General features: G+C 39.2%; 1 protein-coding gene across 1 annotated transcript in view; it reads right to left on the reverse strand.

The window, feature by feature from the left end:
* Positions 1-1,879: 1,879 nt before the first annotated feature.
* The window catches only part of PTPRD (protein tyrosine phosphatase receptor type D), a 513,284-nt gene continuing 503,003 nt past the window's right edge, over positions 1,880-12,160 (reverse strand). Inside the window, exons 35-37 of the mRNA XM_054986312.1 lie at positions 10,765-10,919; positions 7,081-7,216; positions 1,880-5,983 (exon numbers count right to left, since the gene is read on the reverse strand). Coding sequence (XP_054842287.1) covers positions 5,915-5,983; positions 7,081-7,216; positions 10,765-10,919 — 360 coding nt within the window. The 3' untranslated portion in view covers positions 1,880-5,914. The remainder of the gene's footprint in view (positions 5,984-7,080; positions 7,217-10,764; positions 10,920-12,160) is intronic.

Here is a 12,160-nt window from a genome sequence, read left to right on the forward strand (position 1 = left end):
GCCCACATTCCTAACTCATGTTAGCACAGCATTGGCATGATTTAAGTTACCAAGACCCAGACTGATACAAAGTAAAGAAAAACTTTTATCCATTCCAGGTATGGATATATTAGGGCCAGCCTCTGAATGATGGAACACATGAATATATTTTCTTGCTTTTGGGAAGAATTGTAGTCAGTTCAAGAACTTCTGAAAGTTCTTTTACACAATAATCCAGTTGTATTTTTTTAAAGAAAGAGGAAAACAAATAATTTCTTACATTCAACAGATAATATCCACTGACACAGTAACAGTTTAAGTTTCAATTGGTGCCCCACAGAGGGAATGTACAGATTTCTAGCACACAGGCCTGTATACCTGTGCAGAGACTACCTTAGAGGTCTGAATATCACAATTTAAGGCCTGAGCCAAAGGTCATGGTAAAATGGCCCAACATGGGCCAAGTATGGCTGTTTCGGCTTGTGTGTGCAGAGCCATAGGTAGTACTTTTCCACAGTGCTTGTGGCCATTTTACCAGCACCAATGGTGAGGCAATTGGAGGGAGAAATCTTGCTAAAAAACGTTGAAGAAGCCTGAAGTATATACTTTGCTGTGTTTAATGATACAACAAAAATGAAGAGGAGATATATGGAGAACCATGAGTATACTATCTACTGTAAATCAAACCATGTGTATTTATTAACTCACTTATATTACATTTTACCTCAAGTCCTATCCAACTACTTACAATTCAAAACAAATGATAGTGTAGGATGGAGTTTTAAACTGCATCTGAGCAGAGACCCAATGGAAAAGTATCTAAGCTGCTGCCCCCTTGGTTCACATTAGCAATGACAATTGGTAACCTGCAGTGCAATCTTCATCAAAGTTACATTTTTCCAAGTCCAAAGGGATCCATCACCATGAAGCATATTCAAATGAATAGAGGCTGCCCTAGGGGGGCAGTTGGAGATTGCTGCCTATGTTCCTCCATGTCATTTAATACGTTTCACTCAAAGAAGCTTTTGCCCTCAGAGCTATAATTCTCAAAAATTACTGTTTTAGTGAATACTGCACCTGACTACAGATGTATTCTCTTGAAAACTGTCAAATGTGTGTCATTTCTTTTAGGTGCAAAGACCTTTCTATATCTTCAGCTACATAAATGGGCCACATTGTTTTCTCTTCCCATTTCCCAGAGCTGAAAACCAGCTCTCTAGGTCTGCTTCTCTGGAGTATTACTGAATTCACATCTTCTGCAGAATACAGAACTCCAGTTTTACAAAGTGACTTAACAGGACATGGGATTTTTAGCTGCCAAGTATGGATTGCTTCAGAAGGTCCTGGGCTGGTTGAAGTTGATGCCAAGAACAATGGCAGAGTTCACCATTCAGATGTTGTATTATTAAAATATAAATATCATTCCTAAAAAGCATTTACTCAGTAAATATATTTCTAAGTATTTTGGTTGCATGAAGTGGCGCCGATCATGCAGATATGGTCCCATATGTTATGGCTATTTTGGTCTGTTTAACAGGTGATATATGATAGCAGTTACTAATTGCAACTTTCCATGAAAGTCACCTATATTTTTTTGCCTGATTCATTGGTCATTCCTCATCTTTAGATGCTTGAGCTACTTTGCAAAATCAAGGACCTGTGCACTGTACTTAGGAAAGCATCATAGTGCCCCGGAAGATGCTGGAGCATGACTCTGAACTCATTTATATGAGAATACTGCTGCCCCCGACAACCAACTAGGCTGCCAGTGCAGCTGGTATCACCCTGGACCCAGAATTCAGAGCATTTCACAGAATGAGAATGAGTGACTTTTAAGGCCAAGAACAAATGCATTTTGATTTTGGCTTAAGAAAAGATGACCACAGCTGCATAACACTGACATTTTTATTAGAATTTATTTGTAACAAATGGAACTTGTGTCAGCAAAGAACTGATTTTCATACAGACTTTCTTTCGCCACCAATGTAACGAAGTAAGAAAATAAAAAGCACACCTTTCATCCTGTAAAACATTTACGCGTACTACTAATTAGAGGTAATTGTATTTTTTTTTAACAAGCCATTTTACAAGGTAATTTTTTTTAAATTTTTCAATCTAGGCATCCAAAACGAGAGCAAAGAACACAATTGGTATTATCTTTGTAAAGACACTCCAAGCTTGAATGGCAAAGCCACGTAACAGATGGATGACGGGACCTGCAGCCTTCTGATATTCTGGTGGAGTATCAGGGCATTCGAAAGAAAGAGATAAAAAAGATAAAAGGGTGGGGGGAGAAGAAGGGGAGGAAAACCTGCTTTTTGTTGTTGCCCCTGCAAACTCCCCCCTCCCTTTAACATGTTTTGTGTTATTTACATACACACAAGTGGATTTTCATAAGCAGTTTTCTTACAGATGGGTTCAAGTAATAATACTATTGGGTGTAGAATCAATAGGGCAGTGCATAGTAGAAAGGTATAGAAAGTGCAATTCTCCCTAGAGGACCCCCTCCCTTCCCCCAGCCATCCTTGCCAATGTCTAACCATGCAAACCATTTTTTTTAAAAAAGAGCTAAAATAAAAGTTCTGTACAAATAATTTTTATATATTTTGCGTATTTCTCCATTGTTAACTAATTACAAAATTATACATAACTACACATACATAGGTAAATAATAGCACCGTACTGGTTATGCTGATGAAACCCAATCCCGAGCTTGGTAAATGGCAGGCAATGAGACCTGTTAATTAAAAAAAAATTGAGAAAGAAGAGAACCGCTACACAAAAAAGTTACAGAAAATGGAATGCACATCAATGATTCTGACAGAGTTCCCTTTAGAAGCAACTCCTGAATAGCAGTTTCGATGGGAACATGTACAGATGTTATTTTTATTTCCTCCTGTGAAGCACCCGCTTTCAAAAGCAGTTTTCCTAATAGTCCCTCCCCCCAAAAAAACATTGTTGGCGAGTGGAAGGCCTGATTTATCAATTGCTCTCATGAGCAACAGGCCTTCCTGGAGCATGTCCAGACAGGGCTTTCTAGAGGGATCAGCCATACACATCATATGATCTCCACAAGACATGTGGTTTCTGTGCACAGCCTGCATTGAACCCCTGATATAGCCTGCACTGCAGGTTTCCTTGGAACAAAGATACACGAAAACCCCATGTGAAACAATGCCTCCCTTTGCGGGGGATATTGCTTTCTGCGTTTCCAATTTTGCACTTAATTATCAAATTGAGAACACAGAAAATTACTGTGCAGACGTGCCTTCCCTCTGTGCTTCTAAAGCGTAGCATTTTTTTCAATCATGAGTGTCTGTTGACTGTACTTTTGGCTAAAAGCACAAGTTCATTGCATTATCTGGCACTTTCAATATTCTTTTGACAGAAATGAAAAGGAAACATATAGTGCACATTCTTCTCCGATTCTGATGTAAATTAGAGAATCTCATTCTGAGGTAGCCTTCTATAATACTTTTATTATTATTATTATTATCATACATATATACTTTTAATTTTTCCCAGTTTTGCGCTTTTTAAGTTTTTTGTTTTTTATAAAAGTGCTCAAATAGAATGGTTTCTAGTGTTTGGTCTTTTAATATATCTGTTTCTGGTAGTGATGAATAAAATATGGGAAAAATAAATCCTAAATCAAAATAATTGTTCTTTTGATATGTGTGTTCTTACATGGTACCAGGTTTGACCTAGACCAAGACAAGAGAATAATGGCTTCCTTTAAACTGCCTTAAATGACACTTTGTGTTAAACATCAGAAAGAGACATAACCTCTTCTGCGTCCCATGTCCCTTTACCTGGCCACACGGACCTAAGGAGGCCCCAAAACGTAAGGATGATGATGTGCATGCCTTAGCCTTAAGTGAAAGACAGGGGCATGAGTTAGGATTAAGAACCACCTTAATGGCTGCTCCTCATGCCAGCAGGAAACCTATTGTTTCTCTACAATGGCAATGCTAGGGCCTAATCACCAACACAATGGTTGCAAATGCCAATTTAGAAGAAGCCAAGCACTAACATAGCTTGGCTCATTACTGGGCTCCTGACTACCCAACGGCTTTGGATAATATTTATTCATATTTAACCCTTGGGTAAACACCAGGAATGCATATTGTTAAAAGACCTCTTTGTACATACATGGAAAAGATAATGCTTTAATCGAAAGAGGAGGGGAGAGTGTAACAGAGAAGTATGAGTTAACTAACGCCAATACAAACAGAACGAAATGAGAAGAAATGCTATCAAAATAGGCATCAAATATAAGGCACTCTAAATGCAAAAAATAAAAATAAAAAAATTTCAGCATTTCCAACAAATGCCGTATGCCACAAAACATTTCTGATTTAACAGAGCAACATGAGTTTGGCTTTGCCCCATTATACATCATCAATGCTAATTTTTTACTGTATACTATAGACAGTTATACGATAGAATACATTTTTAAAACATCTTGACAATTATTATATTACAACATTCTCCCCTCCTAAGGGGATATGCACTGACCTTTCCCACATGCATACTTCCTATATTTAGTATGGTCTGTTATTGCACTAAAGGTGTTACAAATACCAAACTTTACTGGAAGCTTTAACATTATAAATGTGAGTGTGTGTGTGCATGCACACACGGTTTCTGTCCTTTATTTTTGGGTAGGACTGAGATTCAAGTATCACTGATGTGCATTCCTCATTTCCCCTAGGAAAAGAAAAAGAAAAAAAATCTTGAAATGCAAAAATGTTCAGAAATATTGTATGGACTCAGTGTAGCATTTTGGATTTTATCCCACAGCTCCAACAAATCCAAGTCATGGAAGAACTGATACATGTGTGTGTGTGTGTGTGTGTGTGTGTGTGTATATACATATATTTATTTATACTTGTGTGCATTTCTGTCTATCTATCTACATGTATTGCTGTAGATAGATAGAGAGATAATCAGAGAGATATACATATATTTATAGATAGAAAGAGAAAGGTGTGTGTTTGTGTATTAGTAGCAGCTTTATACTTTGCGCTTCCCTGTTGATTCCAAAAGAAACAAAAACAAAGCCTTCCATATGTAGATTAACTGATTGATATTTCATTTAAAAAAATCAAAATCAACATGTGAAAGTAATACCTACATGAGGATGTGGTCCTGGAGATAAATATAGGGCTGCACAAAAATGTGCAAATTTTCAAATTATTTAACATTTCTACAGCGAGATATTACAGATAACAGTTCTACAGCATAAAAAAACTACAATTCTGAAACAAAAAATGAACAGTTATGCAACTTTTTTTAATCACTTCATTGAATGATAAACTTTTGTTTTAAAAAAAGAAAAGTTTACACAGTTAAAAATGAAGCACAGGTCAGCAGTATCTTTACAATACTAAAAAACTAAATCAAGGACTTTCTTTTTAAACATTCGCCCTTCTCCCTCCCACCCCCCAAAGTGTTATTTATGAGCAATACGGTATGAAGGGGAGATGTTGAAGCAAAGAGTCCATTTTCTTCCAGAGGAGCCAGGTACTGGCTTTTAGATGAGCATCTTGCCCTGAATTGCAGTCCTTCCAAGATTAGCACTGGTAACAATCATGCAATCCTGAACAAGATGATGGTTCTTTGCAGGAATTTCCTCTTCCCTTTAATTTCAACCAGAGCTGAATCCTTGAAGTATCTGTAAAATGTAATCCTTCAGACGCCTCAACCAGTCAGGATTCTTCTGTTGTTTCTGGCTAGGTTTATTGAATTATGAATTGTTGGTCCATCTGGAACTGTTTTTTTTTTCCTTTTAATATTTCCCACTAATTGGTCTTTAGTTAGGAGTAAAGAAGTACTTCTCAAGCACACTGTATGGCTCAGAAGAGGCTCACCGGATCTTAAAGGGCCTGCAGTTAAAAATCCAGGAAGGGTCAGGGTTTTTTGTTTTGTTTATTTACGTTGCATAGTGATCAAAGCTGCCCAGGTATTCTAATGCGGCTCGATAGCAGAACTGATATTGATCCTTGAAAAAAGAAAAAAGAGAGATTAAATTAAAACTATTTGCTGTGTATTCTAGCTATGGAGTTCATGCAGACATAGCAGTTAACATCATGTAACCGTGATTAGGAGAACTATCTTTGGTCATGGGCTTCTGAACCCTTTCCTCATGCCCTCTGGCATGAACTCCCTGTTCCATGACCTCATTGGCTTTACTCATAGACCAGTAAAACTTGTGCATTAAATCTTAACTGAGATTTGTCACTGCATGTACACAGAGCAGTGAGTTGTGACAAATTTTGGACTCTGTATCTTGTATTTTAACACTATTTGCAAGTGTATATGTATGTGGGCAAATGAAGTATATAGTCGACGTTTTACTCATACACATAAAACAAGTCTGCAATGTAGCCCATTTTCTCTTTCAAACTTCGTTGTATCTCTATATAGAGTTGGGACCTGTGAAGGATTTCTGCTAATTCCCTCTCCATTGTAGATTTCTGACTCCCCACTCATGCTGTTATCAGTGGTCCCCTGTCTTTTAGGAGAAGAATTTTGCAGGGCTAGTTGGGCTGTAGCAAGAAGGGGGAGATAAGGAAGGTCTACTCTGTTGATGGAAATTAATGACCCCTCCCCCATTTTGTTTAGATGTACATCTCTATACAATGTGGATAACAAAAAAAAAAACGGAGTTTACTCTTCATTTTTACCACAATGAGTAACTAGACTCTGTAATATTTTTAATGATCTAATTTGAATTCACGAAACAGACACAAAATGGTTTGGTTGCTAAAATTGTCTGTTTACTCCACCAAGACATACTTCTGAAGAAGGATAGGATCTGGTGGGTAAGATATGTGATTGTGTCCCTTTCTCCCTCAGTTAGGCTCTACTGGTAATGAGTTGCTGTGGTGGGGAGACTGCCAAATTCATTTCTAGTGCATCTACACTTCACAGGATGCTTCACCAGTACAAGCACAATCCAATATAAGACAGGGAACAGTTGAAGCAATCATTGCCTTACAGTATGAAACTACCAATCACAAAAAGGGACATAAAAATAATGTTGATAATTTGTTGACATTCCACATATTCTGTATGAATGGCTACTGTTTTTCTCACCTCTGTCTGTACCATGGCTGGCCGTTGCGTCCGTAACATTTTGACAGTCTGGAAGATATCTACAACACCTTCATATCTCATTCTTTCCAACACGATGCTCAGGGTAATGAACACTCCAGTCCTTCCAACACCCGCACTGTTGCATTAAGGAGGGGGAGAAACATAAAAGAATCTGACTTCATGCTATGCTAAAAGTACACTGTGTTACGCACGAGACATACCTTGAATTTTCATTTTTAAAAAAATGAAAACTCTAATTGTAAAGGGATCTTTATGTGGTAAACTTAGCTAGATCCAACAATGAAATAAGGCAGGTTTATTTGAAGGGAATCCTATTTTTCTCTCAGTACAGAATGGTCAATTTGAGATAATGAAATTGGAGCCCTCATTCCTAATTCAGGTCAAGAACCTACAGGGTTCTTGTATGAACTGATGACGAGTGCAGTTTATATAGCACATAATTTTTTTTTAAATTAGAAATGTTAAACAAGTCAGTCCAAAGAAACGGAGCCTTATAAAACTGAAAGGATCTGATGTTTTTTTTCTGTGTGTTGAAAAATGACCACAATTTTGTGCCACAGAGAAGCATATCATCTAAGTTGTGAAACAGCACGGGTGGTCTGACCCATATTAGAAAATGCCAATTAGAAAATGCCGGTTTGTGTGATGCACCAGCTCCCTGGAAAAAAGCTGGAAACAGTGTTCTTCCATGTTTCAATGAGGCATTCCTCTAGTCCTCAACACCATTTTAGCTGTTTTCTTAAGATACCAATAAGTATCTGGAGAAGAAGTAATGAGGAAACCAGTAACAATACAGGGAATCTCCAAAGTGCCAGCAAGGTAAAAACTGCAAAAAACTACAGATTCAGCTACTTCAGAGTGAGCGGGAAAGCAAAGTCGAGCAGCATGTCATATTTTCAAACACAGAGGCTAATGACTTCTAAGGAGATTTATTCAGTCTTAGCCTGAAAACTGAACTGCATTGTTAATGACTCTGTACTGTTAAGTGCATTCTTATGCAAAAGTGGCACATAAGTTTTTTAAAAAATAAGTAAATGTTTTTTTTATCAAATGGTTAATTCATTATCAATGTGAGACAGCTTGATAACTCTTGACAAGAGTCTCTCCCCTTCGTTTCCCCCCTCATCTCTCCAAAAAAATCACAGTTCAGTCTTCTCTTTGCACTTCAGAGTGAGGGATGAGGATAGTATCAAACAATGTACAGCAACTGTGAGTCAGCTCTTCCTGTTCACATCCAACCAAACTGCTGTTCTTGAATAAAGCTGTGAATGGGCGTAGTTTGGCCTCAGGAAGTTGCTCCTTTCAAAGCCAGAGCCCCAGAGAAGTGTTACGTGTGTCTAATGGGCAGACTACTGACCTTGCACAAAGTTCAACAGAGAACAGAATACACATACACAAACACACACAAGAGCAGTATACAGCAATGCCTGTTTACACAAACAGGTTAAATAAAATGCCTGGGATCTTGTGCAGTTCAAACAGAGCAAACAAATCCCCCCCACCCCGCTTCACTGTCTTATGCCCTCTGAAATTCTGGCCCTGTGGGTCAGTGGAGTCTGAACAAGAACATCTTGGGGGGTGAAGTATGGGTCTGAAGTGTGGACTGTTTGTGACTGTTTATTTCCTCCTCTTCCACATGCAGTGAAGGAAGTTAGTATCCAAGCCAATGACTGCAGCCGGGAGATGAGGCTCTAAGATGAGATCCACCCTGAGGATTCTCAGATTGGTAAAAGGTAAAAACTGAAATGGTTTGGATGCTAAAAGTGACCATTTACTCCACTGAGACATCTGACCAGCTGTACAGCCATTCCTAGCCCACTTCTTCCTCTGGGACTTCCACGGCTTAGAAAGCTTTTCTCCTTCCACTTTTATGTATCCCCCTCACAAGTCCTGTTCTTAAAGAGAAGGTAGAATGACAGTGTTCTGCCCATATAAGAGACCCTTAGAATTGCAATAACTGGCAGAGGGTTTTTGTTAGGTGCTGAATGCACAATTTTAATCTAGAATGGAATTTAGAAACCAATTTATTAAATAAGAGACCACAACAATATTTTAGTTGACTATGTGGAACTTTAATATGCTCAAAGTGTACCCTAAGAAATCAACTCAAAAATTATTATTTTTAGCTAACAAACCTTGGATTGTTATTTGTCTTAGGCCGAACTCGTTTAACTCTAACCAGTGTTAACCCTGGAATACTGGCTTGTCTTGCTATTTCTGGGTTTCAGTACCTTCATTCTTTCCTCTGCCTCCTGACCAGCGACACAACTTGCATCCCCTTACCAAGTGAGGGCAAAGTCTTACTGTGTCCAGACAACACAAGGGTGGGGAAGCTATGCTTGGGAATCTTTGGTTGCTCTCAGAACAGTAAGCAGTCATGATCCCTGAGGCTCTTCTAGAACACTAGTGAAGAAAGCTGCCAACCCCTCCTGCAAACCTGAGGAAAGCAACCTCCTCCTGGCAATTTCAGTGCATGCTCATACAGTCAAATGTTACCAATGACATCAGTCCAAGTATCCCTTTTCTGCTCCATGTCATATACAATCTTTCCAGAGATGCTGTCTTCCTCTTCCCTCACAAGTCTTATTCATTTGCCCCTGCAGGTTTTTGATTCCCTATAAGAACTACCTGCCAATCCCACACCAAGAAAGTTCACAGGAAATCCAAAACCCCAACAAAGTCCCTGAAAGACATTGTATACCTCACATCAGTGCCCAGTCACGCCATAAGCAAACAGGCAAATTGCATTATGTAAACTCTACTAAATATGGAATACAAATGACAAGCAGGCAGAGCTGTGGACATTCACATACAGTAGATAGGCTGGATATAAAAAGGAAAGGAGACTTGGGTGGGGAAACCTTCTGGCTTTGCCTTCAGCCAGTCAGCCCCCATCCATTATTTCTATAGAATAAGTGTAAATAGGATACCACATTTATACATAATGCAAAATCATGGTTAATATTAACTGTAATTAATAAACCAGCATTACATCCTGATTCCAGAGTCTGGTTTAATGGACCCTAGGAAATCACAGTTTGTGTAGTGTCCTGCATTTGAACAATTAATCAGCTAGGGTGAGCTTAATTAAATCATGTTCATGTGTTATGTCTGAAGCAACCCATTTTATTAGAGAGAGAGAGAGACAGACAGACAGACAAACAGACAGACAGACAGACACAGACTAGGCATGGCAAAAAATATTTACCTGTTTCACATAGCTCGGCATTTTGATCTAAGTGCTCAGTGTTTCCATACCAGAAAATGATGGCTTGGAAGGAAATACATAATGTTGTGCAAACACATCATGCATAGTGGCTAGAGTGGTGTCTTCTCAAGAGACATTGGCCTGCATGGACCCCCCAGCACAGTGTTTAAATTGGCTGTTGGTAATCTTACAACCACCATGAATATCCCTACATTAATGGGAGGGTGAGAGAGTAATGCCTTGCCTAAGGCCACCCCGTGATGACGTTCTGGTTCAGAGCCACTCAGACACTCCAGCTGCCCTTTGCACTTTTCATTAACTTACTCTGTTGTCAGATCATCCCATCTGCATTTCTACTTCAGCATCCAGAAGTTATCACAATTTTTGCAGTTGTTTCAAATGGGCTTAAAATGAAGGATAAGCCAAGCAACAACACTGGAATTTCTTTTACTTACCTACAGTGAACAGAGATTGGCCCGTCTTGCCCAAACTGCTCTTTTGTTTTATGCACTTGGCCTATGAAGTCAATGAACCCTTCCCCTGACTTTGGCACTCCTTGTTCAGGCCAGTCGGTGAACTGGAACTGCCGCACTGTTCGGGACTGGCCATCCTTCAACAAAAGGCACACATTCAGGATATGAAATTCAGCAGGGCAGAAAACAAGATTCATTGTGGGGGAGAAATAAACAGGCAAGGAAACAACCCACAACAAACAAGAAGAGTTAACATGGCATTTGCTATGACACTTCCAACTACAATGTTGATGAGCTTGTGTTTCCCTCCTTGTTTTGCAGATAGCAATTTCATTAACCACAGTGGTGCTCAAATTACTTCCAGCACTGGAGAGGATGTTTTCTGACATTTAGATCCTGGGAAAACAGACTCTAAGGACAAGGAAATTGTGAGCTAGTTAAATGTGATTTTTTTGTTCAAGTTTAATGTTTGTGGAAGACATTGGCTTGGCTGCCAACAATATCAAAAACTTCTTTTAAAACCACTAACATTTCCTGCTTGGCTAGAGGCAGTTTCAAGGTTCATCATATTGCTCTTCAACTATGACCTGTTTCTTATTCGGCAAAGCCATCTCTAGGGGTATATTTTCAGTGAAGGGTAGTCTCCGCTGACTTATTCAGGGTTTCTAATCCCTCCTGGTAGTTGAACTGTGGCACATCTTCATAGCAAATGGGAATGATACTGGAGCCACCACAAATCCTATTGTCTGTACATCCCCAAATACATGATCAGTGGAAGCTGTAGCGTGTACTACACTGTGTCTTCATGCTCATAAAATACCATATGTAGTTCTAGAAAATGAAAGGAGAGGAACTTCCTAAGCATACTATTAGCAATTGTTTGTATTACTTTAGGATCTTTGTAATAAGTTCATTCATCTTTGTGTGAATGAACTTATTCATTCACACATAAATTGATAGTACACTGATGGCTGGGGTGGGAGTGGGGACAGGGGAGAAAAACACAGTCTCTGGATTGGATGGGTCTAACGAGGTGCCAGTGGAAGGTGCTAACTGATACCAATCTCCCCTCTTTACCTTCCTCCAGCAACCACGTCCTTTGAAAAACTGTGAGAGATTGTGCCTCTTGTGCCAAAGGAGGATTGGCTGGCAAAAAAAAATCTATTTGCCTTATCCACATGGGTCCTGAACTTCCAGCAACAGCATTTCAGAGATCTTGGTAAGTTGCTAGCTGAACAAGGAGAGCAGGTATGATCTGCACGCAAGAAGCATCTTTGGCCTGATGTTTCCAATACTTGGCCTCACTGGCTGGTTGACTGGTGGTGATTTTTACTTGCCACTGGTAACTACTTGAGTAGCTCTTACAAGCATTGCCCCT

The sequence above is a fragment of the Eublepharis macularius genome, chromosome 8, assembly GCF_028583425.1.
Source record: "Eublepharis macularius isolate TG4126 chromosome 8, MPM_Emac_v1.0, whole genome shotgun sequence".
Taxonomy (NCBI): domain Eukaryota; kingdom Metazoa; phylum Chordata; class Lepidosauria; order Squamata; family Eublepharidae; genus Eublepharis; species Eublepharis macularius.